Raw genomic sequence first — 23,716 nt, 5'->3', positions numbered from 1 at the left:
AATTCAATTTTGTTACCATTCACTTTACCCTCAACAGCACTCCAAACCTAAATTACTTTTTTTCCTTCCTCAAAACACAATATTTTGAAAAATGTTGGTAACCAAGTAGTTGTATTATATTATATTGAATCCCATTGCATGGACAAAAAACAATGAGACAATTCTACAAATATCTTATTTAATGTTCCACAGAAGAAAGTATGTCTGCAGGTTCAGAATTACACGACGGTGAAGAAACAATTAATTTGTATTTATTTTTTGGGGGGTGAACTATCCCTTTATCAATAATTGTATTGTGATTTTAGTTATTAAATGCATAGACTTGACAAGTGAATCAAAAATAAACACAAATGTAATCGAATCAGACTTTATTATTCTTTACAGCATTCAAATAATTGTATTCATCATTGTTAATTTTAATTTTAATAAATTAATTATCAATTCATTTGTAAGTGAGGAATTCTAGAAGATTTATTGTTTACAGCATCTCAGTTTTAGCGTCATATAGACTAGGCACACAATAATGTAATCAGATTATAACTGTAAGGATTCTTGTCCCACAACATCCCAACTACATATTCTCTCAGTCTCAGGAATGACAGTCCAGTTGGGTGAAGGTGTTCCAGCAGCAAGCCAATTGAAATCATCCACTTCTCTCCAATTATTTCTGTTTGGATCAACTCCAGCTACTTTGAAATGATCCTCAATTCCTGGATAACTCCATGCAAATGGGGCAAACTGGACCCCATGACAGTCCTCTATAATTGCCCGGCTGGTCACATGCAGATATATCCGAGTGGCAGTGGTGTTATGGGTGCGCAGCTGCTGACAGGGGAATACTAAAGTGCTGTCTGTGCACTGGTCTACGAAAACAGAGCTGGAGACTGGCCCGCTGAGGATCTCGCAGCCGCGGACGTTCTTGATGTGCACAGTGCTCGGACAGCCATAAAGCCTGACTTTACAGTTAGTGAGATGAGATAACAGAACATCACGTTGCTGGATCTCCTCAGCTTGCTTGATTAAGACTTGACTATCAGCATTAGAGAACCCACACTGATTCACAGAGACGGCAGCATCCACCACTACAGTACCAGCCGCATCAGATTTATCTAATGTTTGTTGATCCGGTGGGGGCTGCTTAGTTGCTCCGGTGTTCCTGGATCTAAAGGCAAATTTCTTTTTAGGCAACAGCTCATCTCTTTTCTCAGCAAGAGAGCTCTGGAGCTTCTGCAGGGATGCTTGCGCCTGTCTTATTTCATACTGCGTCAGAAACATCATGCTGTCATTGAAAAACTTCTGGAGCTGTTGGATTTTCGAAGTGGCCTCTTCCAGTGTGTTTTGGGATTTGTCGCGGTCATTATGGTTACAGCTGGAGAGCATCTCCTCGACTGTTGTCTTCTCATCATTAAAGGTGGACGTGAAGAAATCGCTCTTTTCTTCTGTTACGGTCTGGCTCTCCTTGACGTTTCTCCGGCGCTCTGCCTCCTCCAGCCTCGCTTGATCTCTTCGTAATACGCGTTCGGGAACTTTGATACCTGCATTTGATTCTCCGTCATCATTCCCAACATTAACGTCTACTCCCAGGGCTGCCATGATGCTTCTCAAAACAGGAGTGGTGAACGCGCATTGATCATGTGACGACACGTCTAAGTGTGCTTATCGACGATTGGACTAAGAATCAATGCCGTTAGCAACGCGGCGTTCTATTGGAGCATTAAATGTTCACGTTCATAATAAACCGATGACTGTTTTCCCATTTCCCTCTGTAATTTAGACAGGAAAAATATTTATTACATTACTTTGTTCAGACACTGATGCTAAATGTTCTTCTGTCATATTTATATTTGATTAATAAATGATTTATCATTGATGTAATATTTATTATTTAAATGTTTAAAAAACAACAGTTGATTTATTTAAATTACGTTTATGCATTTAGCAGACGCTTTTATCCAAAGCGACTGACAATGCATTCAGGGTAACATATTTTATATATAATTGCAATTGCAATACGACCTCATTACTGTAGATAGAAATAAATTGTTAGTTTTTTTGTACAATTTGCCAACTGTATTATTATTATTATTATTACTATTATTATTACTATATCCCCTGCAATTTGTTGATTTGCTTTTGAAATTTTGTACATGGTCAATGTCTGAATTGTAAATAAAAATCAACCCAGCATATGTTCATTATTAGTTATGAATTAGTAAAAAAAAAAAAAAAAAAAAAAATATATATATATATATATATATATATATATATATATATATATATATATATATATATATATATATATATATATATATATAATCAGTGTTTTTTAGTTTAGTAATTTGTCATGTTTTAGCACTTAAAATTATTATTCAAACCCTAAAATATTATCGTTTTGTGTGATGAAAATGCTCGTCAATAAATTTTAGTCGATTTTATTTTTTTGTTTTTAATTTAGTTTTCGTTACACTGAAACTCTCGCAGGGGAAACAATATCCTATATTTGACATGATCACATTCAGAAGGATCCAGTGATGTATTGTTTATTATTTTAGCTTCGGGTTCACACTTGTGGGTGACGTGTGATCTCAGGACACAAAGGTGTGGTCGTTCAGGATTCTCCGCCCCCTGTCGCTTTTTACAAACAATTTTTATTCACTAATTCATGTCAGGCATTTGAAGTGATTAATCAAAACAAAAGCTTTAACTTATATTTTACAGAAAACGCATTTTCAATAGCAAACCACGATTTTTAGGAAAACCCCTTTCTTTCCAGTCTAGAGCCCTATGGAGTGTAGTGCACTATGTAGTGCTGCTGCCTTCTGCTGGAGCCGCACTGCTCCAGCGGCCCGTGCAGAGATGGCGAGGAAACCCCGTGGACACGGCACTGCTTTTTCATGACGGTGAGTTTCCCCTTTGAGTGTATTATAATTTTGTGATAAAAATTTCAAGGAAAAAACACACACTTCCTCCCCTTCCTTCGGGGAGGGAAGAGCAAGCGTGGAGAGAGAAAAATCTATCTGAGACTGAGCGGCAAGGACAGTGAGGGAAAATATATATGAGTGGGAGAGGGAGAAAGAAGAAGAAGGAGGAGGAGGAGGAGGAGGGGGAGCAAATTAAAAGTTGCCAAATGGAGATATTGGGTTTCAAGAGGAGTGAGACGGGAGTAAGGGTTTGCCTCTTATTCAAGTCGTCTTTTGTGTGATGCAAATTCAAATAAATATTTATGCTTCGCCAACGATCTGTTCTCCGCTCGGTTTTTGCTCGACGAATTCAGCCGTTTCTTAATAGGTGGTGGGGGGGGGGGACGTCCACAACGTCAAGAAGGCCATCAACAACCCGGAGCACGAAGAAAGCTTAGGACTCGCGTGATGATCCGCTTTGACACCCCTTCACAAAAACCTAAGACACCCTTGCCAGTGTTAGACGAGCCGTCCGATCCCGGATAACGTATGCGTTTCTTCGTGCCGCCCGTCCTGCGCGACCGCTCCGGCTGTCACATTAGCGAAAAGACGCCTCTAGAAGAGTATTTTCGAGCCGTGCGATTAAACCAGGCTCTCCAGCCTCGGTCTATTTATGGACAAAGTCCCCGTGTGTTTCTAGCTGTTACTTCCAGCGAGATTAAGGCGGGTTTTGTGCGTCCTGCCCTTGCGCCATGGAGAGCCTTTTTAGTCCTCCCTGTCGTCCTGTTTGACAAGTGAATCAGTAAAACGCGTCGCATTGCTTCAACAGAGTTTAACTGTGTATTTTGAGGGGTTGCTGGTTTCCTACGTGTCTGTTTTCCGCCCCTTTGACTTAACAGGCAAAGAGGATAGATAGGTTTTTTTTTCTGCTAGAGAGGAAGACAAAAAATATTCATCTCCTCCCTCATGTGGCTTGCTAAATTGACTACATGCTTAAACGAATACAAATATACCTCTTGTGTTCAATTCGTCGTTTAGTTTATAATAACCCATATTATAAACTAAAAATATATTTTTTTTATGTTGTTAATCCAAGATATGCAAAAGGGCCTGATTAATCTGTCATTTTTCCTCCATTCAGATCGCACTACACGGATAGTGCAAGCTTAGTAATTGCTTGTTATAAAATGTGAAAAGATTGGAATGCAAATAGCATAAAATATTAATATTGAGAAGCTGCTATTCTTATAATCACTCGAATTTATTTATAACCTTCAGACTGCTCGAGTTTCGTTTTCGTTCTTGTGTGCATGCTGTGTAATTGTAAAATAAAGAGCAACATTCGCAATTGTGGACTTCTGCAAGTTCACTAAGCTGTTTTTAATAACGTGTCGTTGTTTGTTTTGTTAGAAAAAAATGTGTCCATCGAATGATGTTCAAACATGTAACCAATATGGGGAAAAACACACAACGCATTTCATTCCCTCACTAGCCTTGACCATAAAATGTGTTATAAAACATTAACAGACGCTTGTTAAGTTTGAGTGAACAATCAAACCGGCCAAACATGTTTCACCCATCCCCCACAACGCGTCCTTTGTCACATTTCCACACATGCATATTCAAGTTGTTCACTTTCCTGTGGCTACTTTACAAAAATATGATCTGAAACTACAGTCGAGAAGCGTTTTACCACTGCACAAGTACTCTGCGTCTTAATGTCTTTTGTCTGTCGGCTGTGGCGCAGTTTCATTAACCAGACGCCATTTTAAAGTGTCTAGCTGCAGCAGAGAGCACGGCCATCCTCTCTGTCACACAGTTGTCTTAGGTATTTTTAAACATAGACATCATATTCGTGTTGAAATAAAACTGCAATGCATATTAGACAGTTGTACTGTTCAAACATCACTGTTCATGTGTTTGGTGCAATGTCAAACAGTTATGACTGTTTAATACACATGGATATAATGTGATTTTTACATTATTTTTCTCTGAAAATAGAATGATGTCACAGGGTGCCACTTCTTAAACACTAATATTAATTGATTTGAGTTTGTCACATGTATGTGTATTGACATTGGTAACACAGAGTTATTACAAAAGCCATTGCCCATAGTTTGGCCTATTAATATATCTAATTAAGTATTTTACATGAATTTAATATTATACATTAAGGCTTAACCTATGCTTGAATTTACAAACTATTCCTGAGAATGTTGATTGACAAATTGAGGTCGAGATTACAGGGATTTGATTTTGTTTTAGAACATTATACACGCTACATTTATTGGATCCTTCGTATACAAATTATATTTCAGCCTAGTCAAAGTTAGGGCTAAGTCTTATTGTAAGGAACCTGTATGTTGAGTCCATTGAAAAATCTCTAAATCTGTAATTACTGTGTTACAGGTGTAATGGATGATGAAGACGACCGCCGTCTTCTGGATTTTATAGGGTAAGCAGATTTTGATAATTTGATGATTATAGTTTAAAGAGCTATTGGCACAGTTTTTACCCATCAAATGTAACAGATGTGTTTTCATGAACTGTTTTATTTCAACAGAGATGTGCAAGCGTTAAATGAGTATCTTCATGGTTCAAATAGTAAATCAGTAAGTTTGCTTAGAATATATAATATTTGTGTTTTAATATTGAAAGGTTATTGACAACTTTCAAATTTCACATTCAAACAGATTGGAGAAGATGATGTGACTAATGCAGCATTTGGGTCGGCCAGTTCATTCTTCACCAGTGACACAGTGAGTATAGTCAAGGAATGTCAGTTCACATGGTGGCCTTATTTGAAGTGACTCTGAGCAACTATTTTGGACATAAAGACCAGCTCCTATCTACTTGAATGGGAACTTATTTAATCTGATATGAACTACCATGTAGATCTTGTTTCTTATGCTGAAACATTTATAGTTTGCAAGCAACTTGGGTATCTAGAATGGGATTTAGAAAGACGTCTAAACAAAAACTGGTTTTCTACTCAGGGTGGCTCCAGTGAAGGACTCAAAGATGACCACAGTCATTTGGGAGAGTTTGGTGAGGCTGATGGAAGCAGTCTTTCGTTTATCGAGGATGACCTCGACAGTGAAACCTCACACGATGGGGGCGATCTTGGGGGTGAGGACCAACCCTTTGACATCCTTCAGAAGTCATTGCTGGAAGCAGATATTACAGAGCAGACATTGGCTCAAGAAGCCCTTTTGGACTCCCAGCCATCTCTCATTCCAACAGCTACCGCCTTCCCTCAGCAGCTGGTCTCTGGAGGGTTTGGGGGTGTCGCAGGTCCTGGTGTGGTGGCACCATTGGCACAACCTCAGGCTTTTATACAGCAGGTTCCCCAACTACCCATACCAAACGGCCCCGCTGGACACATCCAGGTAGTGGGATCCTTCAATGGCAGTGCCTCCTCCATGATGACTCTCAACAGTTTGGAACAGTCTCAGATCCTGTTGAGGCCAAGTGGAAATGTAGTAACAAACAACAGCGGGCAAGGTACCATGTTCGCCCCTTCGGCAGCTGGTCAGGTGTCAATGTCCTTCAATAAAGGGACGATACCTCTACAGAATTTTATCATCCAGAGAGGCCCTATGCAACAGACATTGGTTAGACCCATTCAGCCTAAACCCTTACAGACAGGGGGACAAACCCTATACAATATCAGCAACATTGGGCTTCAACCCAACACCACCACTACTGCAAATTTTGTCAGTAGCCCCTACACAGCCAGCGGCTCTCCTCAGTCTGCTCAACAGGTGAAAGTGGTCAATCCAGCCAGCAGCATTGTAATGCATTCACCTCTGGGGCAACAAGCTCAATCACAGTCCCAGTCCAATCTGCCCCAAGGGCAGTTTTTGGTACCCACGTCTATTTCCCTCACCTCTGGTACGACTGTTCACGGCTTCCAGGCTGTGAATGGGCAGGTGTTGCAAACAAACACTCAAGTGAGCGACCAGTCGTCAATGAGCACTACCACCTACTCCATCCTCACCAATCAGAACACAACAGTACAGCTTATCGCGGGGCAGAACTTTTCAGCTGGAGGGCAGCTGATAGTCAATCAAGGATTGGTTGCTGGAGGTCAAATAGATCAAGCTTCACCGACACCTGTTGTGCAGGTGTCTCAAAGGCCTGTTGCCACGGCCAAAGTTTGGACTGCCAGCGCGTCGCCTAGCCCAACCCCTGTACAGACATCACAGGCTTCAGGCCACCTCACCATGGTCAGTTCTGGCATCCAAGGCTCACAGGTTTGTCAGCAGTTATCTGTGACCCCAGGACAGCACCTCCTGATGCCCGTGGCCCAGAACTTTCCAGCTGCTTCTGGTGTTCAGGAGTTTCAAGTCTCTTTAAACCAGGTGAAAGATTTTTGGATCAACTGATCTACTTATACTTATTTATTGTGACTTTGCTTGCCTTTGCTTTTAATTTGATTGTTTCATCACATTTGAATATTTCTTCAATTTAAAAGGACACCACAGCAGCAACACATAGAGGGCAAACACAATTAGTTAATCTCCTCGGTACCAAAGGTAAGAGTCCTTTGAAACATATTTGTTTCTGTCAGTGACCAGTTTTAATTTATTTATGCATTCGTAGTCATCTCTTGCATCACTAAAGTTTTTTTCTTTGTTTCATTAAATCTTAGCTGTAAAAACACTCACTCCTATCAGTCAGGAATTGCCTCTCACACTGAAGCGACCTGCAACTCAACAGCTTACTCGAGGAGAAATGTGAGTGCCCAAATTGTACTCTGCAACCTGTTACAGTTGGTGTTTTCTGCACCACTAGTGTCTACAAATAGTGAAATAATGATTGTAACACTGGCTCTTATTTTACAGGGTTCTCCAGCAGTTAAGACGAGATCACAGTGGAGTCATGTCTTCAGAGCGGACGCCCTTCACTTCATTTAATGATGTCATTGACAGATTACTGCCCTATCATGTTTTCCAAGGCTCACCACCACGAGATGAAGATTTCACCAAAGGTGCATTTTCAACATTTCCTCACTATATTTAATATTTAACCACAGATGAGTGTTGATTAAATATTACCTAGGTTCTGATGGCCATCTTTAACATTACAGTTGATGATGAGTTTGAGGCAGTTGCTGTACAAGTGTTAAGCAGAACGCAGGCCATGGTGAACAAATACAGGCGCTTACTCATAGTGGAGGCAGAGGTAGGTGTAGAACACAGCACTTTAAATAATGGACAAAAGACCTATTATTAGTAGGTTATTACTCTAATATTATTCCCGTTAATGCAAAACTGATCACTGCTTACTGCTCTTTCAGAGGTCCAGCCCTTCATCAGAAATGGTGATGATTGACAGGACTTTTAATCAAGAGGAACGGGGCAACTTGACCCAAGACAAACGAATGATATTAGTGGATCCAGGTAAGAGATGAAGCCTGGTTGTATTTAGCCATTTTCACTGTCTGTCATTGCTATTAAAACCTAAGTTGAAACATTTCTCAGATATTGTGTTTAAAACCATGTTGACGTAAAGTAAATTCCCAGTGTTTCCAATTAATTTTATTTTGGTTTAATACAGTTGAGTAGCATTTGCTAATAAAATGTGTTTTTGGAGTTTGGTACTCACTCAACTTACAAAGTATCACATGCATAATTATATACAATTGCCAGAGCCCTATAGAGTATAGTTTAATAAATGCAACCAAAATGCAATGTTTTACAAATGTTTTGCGCTTGAATGGTGGTATGTTTGTAATGTTTCGTTACATTGCTCTCTCAGATGGCTTCCTGGAAGACTTCTGCTGTGGCACTAAACTGAAGATCCAAAGTCCAGAAGTTTTGACCCCAGCCGCCCATGAGGGCAATCCCAGCGTAATGGAGACATCCCCAAAGCATTCCATAAGTCAGACCGGAAGAGATGGGCAGGGTATGAACAGCCACACAGAACCTGCTTATAGGACAGAACCTCAACAACCAGGAATAGAGGAACACAGAAGAACTCCCATCAAGTGCATACTGGATCTAAAAAAAAAGAAATCCAACAACCTAATCAGCAGCAACAGTCAACATGCACACTACCCTACATCCCCCATCCAATCACAGCATAGCTCCGCCCAAGGCTACCCTCCGAACCTGGTGCAGGGTCATGAACAGCAACATCCCTCAGATCATAGTCACGCCCCATTGGCTGACACTGACTCTGTGCTTGAGGCTGCCGTGAATAGCATCTTAGAATGTTAGACAGTGCCATATTTATGTTTGTTTGTTGTTCCATGTTAATCTCATTTCATTTCATGCCATGTGTGTGCAAGCTGAACTCCACGGCACGTGTGAATGGACGTACATTGGCATTATTGCGGGTTAAAATGCACACAACGGCTCTGATGATGTCGAGGAACAGGAAGGTGAATCTGGTGACGGTTATACTCTAATACTGTGCCTGTTGTCCTAGAGAAGTTTACATAAGAAAGCCTTTTTGACAATGCTTCACAGGATACACTTGCAATCACACACGCACATCAATATATGCACACACACACACACACACACACGCACAAACACACACAAACAATCAAGTAGTAAGTAAGTGTCATGTTTGAAATGACATGAGTAGATATTGATATTTGTAGTTTATCGGTCAATATCAGAAACTTTTAGTCTAATAGTCTGTCCACACTTAAGGTTGTATGGTTGTCTCAACACTTAAGTTGTATCATTGCAGTAGATTTTGACCAAGTGATGCACACGAACACACCTGCGCGTTTAATTGTTTTTGAGCATTGGTTGTGCTCTTCTTTTTTGTGGCTTACTTTTTTGTTGTACCTTACAGGTATGTGACCTCTCCACAGAGACAAAACTCACTTGTGTGGTTTTGTGCAGGGGAAAGTTAATCCTCAGATTGAGGGTACAATGTTACATTATGTTTATCTTTTTCATTTTTTGGTTTAAATGATGCATAATTTTTATATTATTTTTTTTCCTGTAAAATCTGTGCTGCTCCCTACCTGGAGAAGTTAGTTTAAAGTTTTTAAGTTAGTGTCTCAAAGAACTTGCATGGGTGAATCTCATAAAAACCTGTCACATTTCGACCCAAGATGAAAGAAAATAAATAATATTTAACAAAAAGAAATTAAAACCATTTTTAGGATTAGTAACATGTTTGTTTTTTGCTTTGTGATAATTTTTTTTCAGCACATTTTACCTCTAAATTTTTAGTGTTGTATTTACAGTTGAATTTTAATTATTGTCATAAAATTCAAATTACAAAAAAAATTCAAAATCAAATCATTTTTGTTTTTTAATAAAGTATGGTTTATATCTATATAAGCGTGGATTAAAGTCAGTGCAACAATAATGTTATGTATAAGTTCATTATAATTGAAATCTATCTTTGTTTTTTTTTTCTCACATTATCATACATTGCTACTTTAATTATAATGAAAATACATTAACTTGCATTAATGAAAACTGGTTTTAAATGTGTTTAACAGTCATGCAATAATGTCATAATACAAAAAAAATCTCAATGGTTCCCCAATAGGCTTTATTTCGCTGAGCAAATATTAATTTCTTAAATCTTTCCTTTGTTTTGAGATTTCTGTGAGATTCACCCACATAGATGTTGTCTGAAACTATTAATTCTCCATTGTGCGTTTATTCCCCTGCTGGTCAGGCTGTAGTCTTGGCGGTCAGTTTGCTGTTTCTGCCTCTGGTGGCAGCTCCTATTTGCACATGTGGACATGACCTTGTACTTGACAGATAGCCATGCTTACAGCCGCTTTACAGATCTCTTCTCTCATATGAGTTATAAAGTGGTGAAAGCAGGAGTAGTGCAGTCACAGCATATCAGGTTTGCATTCCCTATGACTACCTAATGAGTTGCATTAGGAGATGGCTGTTAACTGAGATAATGTAGTTTGGTTGAAGGAGGACAGGCCCGCATTTCAACATCCAGTTTTGAGAAATAATTTCAGAAGAGGAGACTGTTAGCAATTAGTTGTAACTTGTAGGATAGAACATATATTAACTGTGCCATTGCAAGGCTTGTGAGATTCAATGATGGGAACAAGACCAAGATAATGTCAAAAACTGACCAGAGCAAAGATACTGCAATGTGTGGACATCTTCACAAGTCTGCATTTCCATTAGCATCCATTCCAGAGCTGAAGGGAAGGTTGCTTTATTTCCATCTATACATGTCATCCCATTGATTTTGCATCATTAACACTAAACTCCACTGTCTTTCCCAGCAGTTCAACCAAAAATGACAAACAGACAGAAAAAAAGAAATATTCTTCTCTCTGATCTGAGCTCTAGCGGTCGCTATTAGAGAGAGTTCTGAAAGACCTTCACTTCGAAGGGCTTCGTTGCCTTAGGAGAGAGCGAGTGAAAACCAGTTTAAATAGTCTATCATGTGTTTTTACTGCTTTTTGTTGTGTGAGTGTGGCCTTCAGTTATCGTAATACCCCATGGTAAAAGTTGCTTTTGTCGTTTTATTTTCTGCATCACCCAAAACTTGATTTGTAATGTTTGTATTACAAAAAAAGAAAAACATGAAACACAAAATATTTATACTTTTTGTAAAGAAAAAGAATGTAAAACAAAAAGTTATTTTTATTATGTTGGGTATGTGTTCACGTCATATACTGTATGTGGTCAGTTCATGATTTGTTGTTTTTGTGAGTGTTCATTACAACAGCAAAGATAAATATTAAATTCATTTTGAATAGAGCTAATATTTTGTGATGTCTTCATTTTTGATGATTTGTGGATATTTATCTATTTTTCATATAAGTTAGCAAATTAAAGGATGATCAGGTAAAGGAAAAAAAACAACAAAGAAAAACAGTGTTGAACAATATTGTGTAATTTATAAAATCTTAGTCCACTACTTGTGTACACAAAAACTGCAAACTTTCTTTGCAAATACAGTAAATTAACATTTACAAATATAATATGATAAATAACTTCCAGATCATTCATAATAACTCATATTTACAAAACCTCATATTGCAGTGAACTACTAGTTGCTGGTGTTATAATATTGTCCTATTAATTATTAATCGTATTGTGCTGTCATGGCCATGAACACAAAGCTGCTGCTTCTCCAAAGTGTGCTACAATGAAGAAGTCCATCAAACGTTCTTAATGGTACTTTCTCCAGCGTTCTTTCTCTATAAAACAGCATATTTGAGACAAGACATTTGATTTATGTGTGTCAATGATTATGGGACTCACTGAGATATGGGTAGTTCAACTGTATATGTAACACAGGACAGTATCCAGTCAACAGCATGGATATCCCACTGATTCCTCCTTTACGAACATCAATATACTTCCTGTAGTACCACTGCCATCCTGATCACAAACAACCAAGAAAATCAAAAACACTACACCAAGTGCTATGTTATGTTGTATTGTGATCATTAAGGAACAAACTTTGTTTAATCATGATCACTGTCTCTGGGTGACACAGGGGTTCACTCAATCTGACATCTCCAAGTTTCTTCTGCACTCCAGGCTCTGCATGAACAAAAGCATATTTTGTATAGGATGGGTATGAGAAACTTGACCGTCATGAAAACAGATGTGGAAGCACAATGAGGATGTGGAAATTAAATGAAATTACATGAAATAATTAATAATAAAAAAATTTGAATAAGGAGAGGAACTGTTTCACATATACTATTTTTAATACCTCCAGTGGACCAAAGCCTTTTCCTGCCAAGTTGATAAAAGTGTAGCTCATTCACTTTTCAGCCTGACATCAGACACCGAAGACTAGCATAATAATTCTGTGGTACCCAAATGTAAACCTATGATAATGAATTGCTGTTTGCAATAGCTGTTGTATATATGCAATTAGCTGTCTAATAATCTCACCAAAAAATAGACTGTCTTTCATGTTCTCATAATGATAGAATGAAAACTATCTTGCCAATCTTGGAAAAAAATACAACTTTCAGAAGCAGTGTACAGTTTTTTTTAATTGGTCAGAACCCATTACTCTATGTAAATTTCAGGATTTCATATTTTGTTTGTGTTATGCAACTTTATCTTTAGCATCCATAGCACACTTACCCAAATGTCATCTTAAAAAAATGAAAGCAATTTTTTTGTGTTACTTTTGATATGTGTTAAAAAAAGTGACAAATAAAGGCAGTACAGTGTTTTGTAATACTCAATTTGATCTTAACAGAAAGTGCTTGTGGGAAGTGCACTGTTGCTATGGCTACCGAACTCAACTTTTTTTTTGAGTGTATTTAGACTCTGACTCAAGATGTATTCACATTTAACATTGTTCTGCTAATTTTCGCAGGTGAAATGGTAATTTCAATGGGAATCCACGCTCCTGAGAATTTTGCTTGACGCTGATGATTTTCCAATGCACATTTCGCAACATGTTCAATGTGGTCAAGCGGATTTGGTACATTGACCAACAGAAAACTGCTTAGCTTGAAAATGAGTTTGTGTGAGCTGTGCTTTATACATTGTGATGATGAAACGTTTGAATGTTGAGATTTTCAGAATTGCTAGAACAAAATCAGGGGTTTTGATTTTACTCTAATAGATGTACAAGTGCTCTGATAATGGAGCCAGCTTTAGTTTCTTTTTGTCTTTAGTACCTTTTCCATTACTTTGAGATGCTCCCTGTTTTGGTCTTTTGGAGATCCCAACAATAGCTTTTATCTATTTCATTGTTGGATAATAAAGTAGAGTTGCTTGACTTCCATGAGACTGGCACTTACAGCTGTAATCTCTCAAGTTCCTTCTTTCTTTTAGTAAGCCATTTGCTTTTAGGTTTCTCCGTGTTCAGAGTCTTAGCTGATGGGACTTTGACCTCAGTAGTTGTGTGAAGACCGTCTGCATTGTGAATATTATCTCTTCTTCTTCCTTTAGAGGTTAGTGTCTCATCAAATATGACTTTATTTATTTCTGCTTTTGCAGTTTTTTTTTAAATAGATTTTTCTGTCTGGAAATGGTTGCACTGAGTTCTTTGGGTGATTGAATGCTTTTCTTGGGCTGTACAACTGGTGCCATTCTACAGTGACGGAGGTGGGTTTTCAGTCTCTCGAAGGGCTTCCCACAATGTGGACAGTCTTCTAAATGGGGGGATCAAAGAATTGTCAGGACTGGACCAAAAGGGTTCAAATCAAGGCTGCTTGGATAAAGTAAGCACTTGATTATTTTCCCACGTATCTCACAGAAGAGACAACATAAAGACCTTATGAATTTGCTTTATGAGCAATTTTCTGTTGTGTGGTGTAATACCTTTATCTGTTAAATACATAGACTGTATAAAAACAGGTTAAATAGCTATAGTTTTGAAATATCTGTATACTACTTTTAGTATTACACTAGGTGGCCTTAAATCTCCAATTTAGATTTTAAGGAATAGTACAAACAAAAAATAAGCCATGAGATACTAAAATGGACAAATCATCTATCAGATATGTAGATTTGATACTTACCTACACTCATATTTCATAATTTTACTGCCATCTTGAAATAGGTAAATATCTCCTCTGTGTCTTTTAAAGACATTATTAAACTCTGAATTGGGAACGTTTCTAAAGCGGACATGGGTAAAACTAGATGGAATTCTACAATGAATTATATTAATTCAATAATAGTATTACATGTATTTTTATTCCATGGAAGTCTTTCAATCAAATTCATTTTTAGAGTTCCTTAAATGATTCATATACATAGGCTACATACATAAATACACGAATTATATATACGAATTACACTCACACACACACACACACACACACACACAGCCTATATATGTACGTTATATAACTTTATATTAACATGGTCTATTTCCAAAATGTCAAAATTTGGGCTAATACTCCGGAATAATACAGAGGTTTGAGGATAATTTCCCCAATGGCTAATTTGCTTTGCGAGGTGAACTACAAATTGACGTCATTGCTGAATAAAATATTAAAGGGGATACAATTCTAAACTAATAAATGATTTACCAAAATCCAGATCTCCGTAGATGTTTTATTTAATGTAGAAAATTCCAAAATAAGAATTAATTTCAAATTAAAACGTAACGAACCGTACGTTACGCATGTTACGTCATTATGACAGCAACAGATGGAAGACTGAGTGAGTGTGAGAGAGAAAGAGAGAGAGAGAGAGATGGATACATTGTAACTTCAGAAAATGACAGATCTCAAGAACCATCCGTGAGAGAGGTAGAGTACACCACATACCTTTCTTCTCTTCACAAACTATTTATTCCGTTCAAATCCCTTCGTTTGTTCTCTCGTAGGAACAGTTCATCGCTAGGAGGAAGTAAAGTGAACTACACATACTGTAGCATTGTGCTATCTGTCTTTGCGTGACATTCTGAACGCACTGTTTTTGTAACATCATTACCGATTTGCATCAATGGACTTATGTATATGAGCTATTTTGAGTGATGTCAGACAATAATTGTAATTAACGTCAGACGTTTACATTTAAGTTATATTGATAAGGTGTTTCCCTTCCGTTCTTTGTCAACCCTATGAAGATCATTTTTCTAGTATGAATATAATAGCTCAGTTTATCTCACGAATGGATCATAATGCATATAAGATGATCATATAAGCTTATATTGGCAGGCCTGAATTATTAGATATTAATATTCATATGTCTTCTGTACACCTGCACTGCAATGTTAACGTGTCTGCAGCTTCTCACTGTGAATTACATTTGTCATTTCGCTCATCATTAGGGAAGAATCTTGACAGATCCCTTCATTTTGCTGAAAGGGAAGCCGGTGGTCTCTGACAGAGAGTTGTTGTGTGCCCTTATTTGACTGCCAAAGGCACAGATACGACATGTTGACAGAAAGCAGGTAACATCATTTGCTTCTAATTGTGTTTCCATGCATGTTTCATGATGCATTTATGTAACACACATGCCCTGCAGACATCTATGATGCTGCTGTTGACAGTGTATGCAGGTTTAGTGTAGTACTTCATGTGTGCTGGTTATTTTTAGATGTTCTTTTAGAAGGCTGATCCTCTAGACTAGCAACTATATCGGTTAAATGAGTCTGTGCTGTTATCCAGCATCAAGCTTTGACAGCTCTTGAGCCAATGACATTTTTATTCTTAAATCTGAGTCATAATCCTGCAGTGGACATATTGATGACTAATGGTTGCAATCAATTCTGCACTGCCCCACTGCTTAAGGAATGGTGATACTTACTACTTAGAAAGATATGTGTCTAGAATCAGCTCAAAAAGACCTGGTTGCTTAGTAATAATTATTCTATGCATGTTGAACATAGTCAAAGGGGATGATCTCTGTCAACAGAAAACGCAGACACAGCTGTGATGCTGAGGAGCTTCAGGTCTTGCCCCAGGCAAAGAGGTCTGGAGGTTATCCCTTTCTCCCTGAGTTTGGCCATGATGTCTGGGACTCTGAGGTAAGAAGGCACAAGAGTTGGCCAGGAGCCTTCTTTCGTTGAAGAACCGTCAAATGAGACTGTTGAGGTTTATTTTAGAATATATTCCATAAAGGTACACACTAGAGAAAGTACTGAAGTATAGAGTTAAAGCCAGAATTATGAGATGTAAAAATCACAATTACCAGTATATAACATGCAATTGTGAGATATAGATTTGCAGTTGCAAGAAAAAAAGTTAGAATTGTGAGACTGAAAAAGGTTGTAGTTGCCTGTTTTTTTATCTCATGGCAGAAACGGCCACGTTTCTTCTACCACCCCTCTATTCTTATTCTCAATTCCTTGTCACCCAACAGTCTTCCAGCAGTGACAGCAGTGGGATCAGCAGTCCGGAGCGGATGGCGGGAGCCAGTTCCAACATCCAGAACACTGACCAAAGAGGACTCCATGTATCCCAGGCTCCCTGCAGCCCCACTGCCCCCACCATCTCAACAGAAGAGCCGGCCATCTCCTTGAGCCACAACATCTCATATGATCACATCAACCGTATCTTAAGGGAAGCCCACTTCAATAGCCTGCAAACTCGTGGTCAACAAGGACAGACGTAACTCTTCCAGCACCCACTGGCATTAAGGAACAGTGCACATGGGACCTTTTAGAGGGTCATTATTGGCCATTTGAAGGCCTAGCACAAATATAGGCCCTCTGAATGCTTTTGTCTTCTTTCTTATAGCACTTTTTCATGTTCATAGTGTTTATGTGGGGCTATACTTGATGTGTTGACCATGAACTTCACATAGGTGCTATTTAAAAGAAATATCTTGTAAATTGTTGCAAGATTTTGTAAGCCCTTTACTAGACAGTCACACATGGTGCTACTGCAGTTCTGGGTAATGTTTTATTCAGACACATGCATTTGGCCAATTCTGATACCCTTTGTCCGGTGTAGAAAAGGAAAAGAAATCAATTTCCTGTATTTAAGAGCTGACTAGAAACCATGTGATTATAATGCAGCCCTGCTTTGGAGTCATTCCAGATTATTATTCTGATTAATAATGCAGTTAACGTGTTAACAGAAGATTCTGGTTTGGTTCTGACTGGAATTTAGACTCTTTCAGGAAGTTTTTGGGGCTTGATGATTGCTTACATATCCAAAACTCAGGTCTAGAGGATTTCTCTCTGCGTGCCATGAAGGTTCAGACTTTATTATGGAACTTGGTGCCAGATCCTTAGAATTTTTATATCACATAGACTCTCTTTACCTTTAACCTTAAAGAAAAAAGAAAGAAAAAAAAAACAGATATTAGCACTTGTAGAGAGACTATTCTGAAAATGCATGCTGGACTCAGGTCTATTAATGTACATAATGAAGCACTCTTTGTCTAGGTGTAAACCAATGAGAATCATTGTGCGAATCCAGTGACTGCAAATTGAAATCCATGTCTGATATTCGCACAAGAATTTCCTGGTTTCTTTTTGCTATAATCAGAGCTGGAAATAAACTAGTTTAGATCAGTCACTGCGCTCCCTGTAATACGAGGACTCGTCTTCTATGGTCAGACCAGGATGACCTAAAATTAGCTTGCACCTAACTTAGCACTCTACAGTATCACGTCACCGCAAGATACTAAATATTTTACCTTAAAAAATATCAATACAACCCATTTATGCCTCTGTTTGACCAATATACATGATTCTTTTCAAAATGGTAAACTAAACAGGAATGTAGTGCTCCTAAATCTAGTATAGTTCAGTCCATTTTAGACATACATACTCTTGAAGCTTAGTCCAAACAGATTGTATGTGGACAGCTACATCATTTTCAAGTAGGTGATCTAATTGTGTACGAGATACTGATGTACTTTAAACTACTCTGTGCACAACACTGTACATCCCAGGCACTATGCTTTGTGAGGAAGGACCTTTAGCTTCTGATGATGGAAATTGTGCCTACAGTCACCATTGTTTTAGGACTGTATATAATGTATAGCTAGCATATATACAATCATTGTTATTTTATTAAATGTTCAGCTGATGTAAATAAAAATAATGCTTTTTTAAAAAACATATGTATTAATTGTTTTCTGTTTCAGGCTCTGCCCTTCATTTTAAACACTGCAACATTTTCACACAAAACAGTTCTTTATATATTTACACATAAGGTAGACCTTGTTTTGGCAGGATGTAATCTGATTAAACCAAATATGGGTGTTAATGTTTGTTCTTATTTTATAAATACACACAGGAAGACATTAGTGCTTTAGGTAAGAGGAAACATTCTAGTGCAAGAAGTAGCAACCGTTGCAGTAACACCACAAAAGAAAAGCATCCTCAAATGTGTGGTTTCTCAAATGTATCTCGGTGAATTCAGAATAATATGAGATGCACCATTACTGATGATCAAGACTTATTCCCAGTCTGAACTCTTAATGTGAACCACTAGCAGCATTTAGACGGTGAGTAACGAGTATGTTGCAGTTGCAACTGAAGGTGGATGAAAAATTATTTCCTTTACAGCAACTGGAATATTCCTGTATACATGTAGTCAGTATATAAGTTTAGACGTGCATGTTTTTCCACTATTCTTTATTACTGGAGATCTTAGTCATTCTGAATAGTAGTGACAACAATTCAAAACACAATGACGTGCAAAATGAATGCTACCTTCAAAAGTTTGGGGTTGGTTAGTTTTTTTGTTTTTAAAAGTCCCTTATGCTCACCAAGGCTTCATTTATTTAAACAAAAATATAGCAAAAAAACTATTTAAAATAACTTTTCTATTCTAATATATTTTAAAATGTAATTTATTTCTATGATGGCAAAGTTGAATTTTCAGCATCCAGTCTTCAGAAATCATTCTTATATTTATTATTATTAGTGTTGAAAACAGTTGTGCTGCTTAATATTTTTGTGTAAACCATGATACATTTTTTTCAAGATACTTGGATGAATGGATGGTTTAAAAGAACTTAATTTATTTGAAATAGAAATGTAATTACTGTTTCTTTTGATCAATTTAATGCATCCTTGCCGATTAAGGATTTTGCCAAAAAAATAAATTAATAAAAAAATCCTACTTATCCCAAACTTTTCAATATAGTGCAGGTCATGAAAATTTAATGTAAGTCAAAAAAAAAAAAAAAAAATGTAAGTCAAAGTCTCCTATTTGCTCCAGCATTTAATGCACACATATAATAAGTTGTTTATGTGACTTAAAATTATGATTAATGCAAGCATAATTCATAATATTGCTTTAATGAGATACTCAGGTTAATGAAGACTAACATTTTATTGCATGTAAACATGGTCACTTGCAGCAATTATTATATCATTATTAGAATAGAATGAAGTTATTTTCTCCCAAATCAGCACATAACCATAAATTAATGTTGGCATCAGAGACTGAGGAAGGAGAAAGCAGACACTTGCTCACTAGATGTGTGTGAGCCTGCAGTTCTCTCACAGCTTTTCTCAATTGAACATTCTACGCTTATCTGGGCATCTGACTCGACAGGAACTGGCTCAACCAAACATACAGGTTTGCTTCTGTTGACTAACTCCATTGCACTGAATTGTGATAGTCTTGGTTGTTCTGAGATCTTAGAGGTTTCCGTGTTCCTGTGCTCCCCTTTTTCTTTTTCTCTTTTCATATGAGACCCAGGTGTAGTGCTGTTACCCTGTAGGTGTTGTGTAGATGGGGTCTCCTCTGATTGGATAACAGAGGTAGCGTTGTCTCCTAGTTGTCCCGGAACAAAGGGGACGTTTATAGTTTCAGAGGGCTGATCTGAAAGTGAAGAGCTGGCAGAGGTTGGACATCCGGCACGGTCACATTTGGAATTTGTGACACAACAAAGCAAGGCCTCAAACTGCCTTAAGAGCCAATTAAACAAAAATAATCTGTTAGTCCGACATAATAACAGAGTTAACACCACTACACTGAACAAAAATTGGTATAGAAACAGTTTTTGCTAGCAGTGTTTGCAAAGAAATTGCTAATGAATTTCACAATTAGTCACACATCGGAATGGATTTAAAAGTAACATTTAAAAGTAGAAAGTCTGAAAATAGAATTTTCCTGTACAACCTAGTTCAATAATCTATGTTGACCTTTGTTGCCTTGTTGGCAACAGGGCCTGCGGTTTCTTCACTAAGTTGTGTGAAGTGTTTAAGTGTGATATTGTAAATATGGTCTAGAGACAGGAAATCTAAAGAAATCAGGCAGACCAGAGCACACAACGCCCTCTAGAGGAAGGATATATGTTATCAATATAAATTGCTCATACAATTTAAGTAAAATATTAAGGATTTGTTTATTTGAAATCACTTTCTGAGTCTAAGTGGTAAAAGAATAGGAGACTTTACCATCTGGACGATTTGTGTGTGATGCTGGAGTTTGCGAGACACAAGTTCAATGACCACATCACATTTGAGGGTGGAACATTTGAAAGAAAATAGAGGATTAAGACGTAAACAATTTTAGCAATGACACTGCATGCACTGACATTACAACCCATGTGTGTACTGTACATCCGTATGTGGCTACACTGATGCCGTGTCAATTAAGTACACAGATGGGGAGCATGCCAGCACGGCGCAAAAAAAATAACGACATAGCTGGTTTCATGGTGCCTTCGCGTACTATCACATTATGAGCTCGACAAATTCAAGCAGTCGATTTCACATTGCTTTCATATGCAATTTTTAACTACCACATTGTTATTTACAATCATTCTGGTAGCACATGAAGGCAGCATCAGTGAAAACAGGCAGAGACAATGGCTTTAGCAACATTAGCCTTACAGAGTGCCAAGAAGATCTTTTGGAAAACAAAATATGACATGTTAATTTGGCTACTTTGTCTGAAGCTGATTTTTGCGCACGAAGCGTTGCCAATCTTTGCACAATCTTTCTTTTTGTGAGCCAGTCCAGTGTAAAATGATTAGTACAAACATATTGGCCTTTTCTGAGACCAATTATAATATGGTGACATGCCAATCAGCTAATCAACTCAAAGCACCTGCAAAGGTTTCCTGAGCCATTAAAATGTTCTCTCAGTTTGGTTCACTAGGCTACACTATCATGGGGAAGACTGATGATCTGAAAGTTGTCCAGAAAACAATCATTGACACCTTTCAGAAGGAGGGTAAGCCACAAACATTCATTGCCAAAGAAGCTGGCTATACACAGAGTGCTATATCCAAGCATGTTAACAGAAAGTTGAGTGGAAGGAAAAAGTGTGGAAGAAAAGATGCACAACTAACTGAGAGAACTGCAGTTTTATGAGGATTTTCAAGCAAAATCGTTTCAAGAATTTGAGTGAACTTCACAAGAAATGGACCGAGGCTGGGGTCAAGGCATCAAGAGCCACAACACAGACGTGTCAAGGAATTTGGCTACAGTTCACGTATTCTTCTTGTTAAGCCACTCCTGAACTACAGACAATGTCAGAGGCGTCTTATCTGGGCTAAGAAGAAGAAGAATCGGACTGTTGCACAGTGGTCCAAAGTCCTCTTTTCAGATGAAGGCAAATTTTGTATTTCATTTGGAAACCAAGGTCCTAGAGTCTGGAGGAATGGTGTAGTGGTTCATAGCCCAAGTTGTTTGAAGTCCAGTGTTAGGTTTGGTGAGCGTGATTTCCCCAAGTACAACATTCAAATCAACCAATCAGAACTGAGATATAACTTTTCAGGAAATATCTGTTTTAGGCTTACAATAAGGGTTAGGTGCTTCTGCACTCGTTAATCAACAATCATTTCCCTACGATTTTAGGAATACATTATGGGTAGGGTTAGGTTTAGAGGTAGGGATTGGGTTAAGTCTATCTTTTGGACAATAATGTTGACCCAGGATCATCAAAAGATGTTGATCCAGGAACATGTCTTACTTGGCAAAATCACAGCGACCGGTAGGTTTCCACAGTCTGTGATGATTTGGGGTGCAATGTCATCTGCTAGTGTTGGTTCATTGTGTTTTTTGAAAACCAAAGTCACTGCACCCGTTTACCACGAAATTTTGGAGCACTTCATGCTTCCTTCTGCTGATCAACTTTTTGAAGATGCTGATTTCATTTTCCAGTGGGATTTGGCATCTGCCCACACTGCAAAAAGCACCAAAATTTATTTAAATGACCATGGTGTTGGTGTGCTTGACTGGCCATTAAACTCACCAGACCTGAACCCCAGAGAGAATCTTTGGGGTATTGTCAAGAGAAAAATTAGAAACAAGACACCAAAAATGCAGATGAGCTGAAGGCCACTGTCAAAGAAACCTGGGCTTCCATACCACCTCAGCAGTGCACAAACTGATCACCTCCATGCCATGCCGAATTGAGGCAGTAATTAAAGCAAAAGGAGACCCCTACCTAGGCCTGTTGCAATAATCAATATATCGACTTATTTTTTGGTGATGCAATATGTCGTCCATTATATCTTCTTAAAATGCATTTCTGTCACCATGTTTTTTACATTCCACTTGCGCCTGTGTCTTATATATATACACACACATATAGACATTTCATTATGGTATTCTGCACAAAACAATTATCATTTTGAAACACATTACTGTATATTTACAGAGAGGATTTTTTTTTTTTAAAGTTTATTTGCTATTTATTAAGGTTTTTAAGGTATCTAATATTCGGACACTTAATTTCCACGATCTAAATATTCTCCAAAATTAAGTTTGTTGTCATTGTGGAAGTGTGTAGGGCTGAAAAAAAAAAAAAAAACACAAATCATAAAGTAGTTCTCCTGTTTCTGCTGCCAGATTAACGCTCTGATTGGCCAGTTACTCGTCCTCATCAATGGGAGGTTTACACGCGTTATCTCAGAGGTCAAGTATGGCGCTGTCTGTGTAGAATATACAAACTACATCTATGAGCCGTTACAGTGGTATTTAAATACATGAACGTAGGGTTATTAACAGATTGCTGCTAAATAGAAGGACTACTGTAGTTTTTTTTTCTTTACTATGTCTAGTTCAAATGTTTGCACTCGCAGCAGAGCGAGAATGAGACTCTTCCCGGAGCTGCTGGCTCAGTGTTCAGGAGAGGTACACGTTCAGCCAGCATTCCTTCCTCAATATTGTTTTATACATAAATATCTGATGCATTATATTATGCATTCATCTTTTTGTTGTTGTTTGTACATCGGTCTGTTTTTCTATGATTATATTATCAGGGAGCTGCTTATGGATAATGTGTCGCCTCTTCAACCACCGGCAAACAGGATCTGACCAAAAACATGTGTGCCAAAGAATTTGAAGTACTGAAAAGCTGCTTTCAATCAGCTGTGAGTGTTTTTTGCGATTATTTTTAAGTATTTCTTAAGACGTATCCTATATACACAAACATTAGACATGGCAAATCACATTTTTGTATTTATTTACTATATACATGATTGTATAGTTTAATAATAAATTAC

The 23,716-nt window shown here is 37.8% G+C and overlaps 3 protein-coding genes across 4 annotated transcripts; 2 read left to right on the top strand and 1 right to left on the bottom strand.

Annotated features, from left to right (window-relative positions):
• Positions 1 to 264: 264 nt before the first annotated feature.
• On the bottom strand, positions 265 to 1,682 carry LOC113099922 (tubulin-specific chaperone C-like). Its single transcript, XM_026264837.1, has one exon. It carries the CDS (start codon positions 1,591 to 1,593, stop codon positions 535 to 537), a length of 1,059 nt encoding a protein of 352 aa, XP_026120622.1. The 5' UTR covers positions 1,594 to 1,682; the 3' UTR covers positions 265 to 534.
• A 1,061-nt stretch (positions 1,683 to 2,743) lies between these two features.
• LOC113099918 (BRD4-interacting chromatin-remodeling complex-associated protein-like) lies at positions 2,744 to 11,619 on the top strand. Of its 2 annotated transcripts, none has more exons than XM_026264832.1 (11): positions 2,744 to 2,900; positions 5,310 to 5,355; positions 5,464 to 5,512; positions 5,594 to 5,659; positions 5,897 to 7,264; positions 7,378 to 7,438; positions 7,555 to 7,639; positions 7,748 to 7,893; positions 7,993 to 8,087; positions 8,203 to 8,305; positions 8,664 to 11,619. In XM_026264832.1, the coding sequence occupies exons 2-11, from the start codon at positions 5,315 to 5,317 to the stop codon at positions 9,122 to 9,124; spliced, it is 2,475 nt and encodes an 824-aa protein (XP_026120617.1). In that variant the 5' UTR covers positions 2,744 to 2,900; positions 5,310 to 5,314; the 3' UTR covers positions 9,125 to 11,619. The 2 variants fall into 2 exon arrangements, with proteins under 2 accessions (XP_026120617.1, XP_026120616.1); XM_026264831.1 differs by lacking the exon at positions 2,744 to 2,900 and adding an exon at positions 2,907 to 3,163.
• A 3,371-nt stretch (positions 11,620 to 14,990) lies between these two features.
• LOC113099924 (protein FAM104A-like) lies at positions 14,991 to 18,323 on the top strand. Its single transcript, XM_026264839.1, has 4 exons — positions 14,991 to 15,093; positions 15,618 to 15,740; positions 16,205 to 16,316; positions 16,652 to 18,323. Exons 2-4 carry the CDS (start codon positions 15,724 to 15,726, stop codon positions 16,901 to 16,903), a joined length of 381 nt encoding a protein of 126 aa, XP_026120624.1. The 5' UTR covers positions 14,991 to 15,093; positions 15,618 to 15,723; the 3' UTR covers positions 16,904 to 18,323.
• The last annotated feature ends 5,393 nt before the right edge of the window (positions 18,324 to 23,716 follow it).

The sequence above is a fragment of the Carassius auratus genome, unplaced genomic scaffold (genome assembly GCF_003368295.1).
Source record: "Carassius auratus strain Wakin unplaced genomic scaffold, ASM336829v1 scaf_tig00217086, whole genome shotgun sequence".
NCBI classification, from domain to species: Eukaryota; Metazoa; Chordata; class Actinopteri; order Cypriniformes; family Cyprinidae; genus Carassius; species Carassius auratus.
This window is presented reverse-complemented; position numbering and strand designations above follow the sequence as displayed.

What these genes read in the sequence shown, in the direction of transcription:
- LOC113099924 (XM_026264839.1), top strand. An exon ending in ATGATGTCTGGGACTCTGAG is followed by an intron (nt 16,317 to 16,651) that starts GTAAGAAGGCAC and finishes GTCACCCAACAG; the next exon opens with TCTTCCAGCAGTGACAGCAG.
- LOC113099922 (XM_026264837.1), bottom strand. Translation starts at nt 1,593, where the DNA reads ATGGCAGCCCTGGGAGTAGACGTTAATGTTGGGAATGATGACGGAGAA.
- LOC113099918 (XM_026264832.1), top strand. Translation starts at nt 5,315, where the DNA reads ATGGATGATGAAGACGACCGCCGTCTTCTGGATTTTATAGG. An exon ending in CATTCTTCACCAGTGACACA is followed by an intron (nt 5,660 to 5,896) that starts GTGAGTATAGTC and finishes TTTTCTACTCAG; the next exon opens with GGTGGCTCCAGTGAAGGACT. An exon ending in AGATGAAGATTTCACCAAAG is followed by an intron (nt 7,894 to 7,992) that starts GTGCATTTTCAA and finishes TTAACATTACAG; the next exon opens with TTGATGATGAGTTTGAGGCA.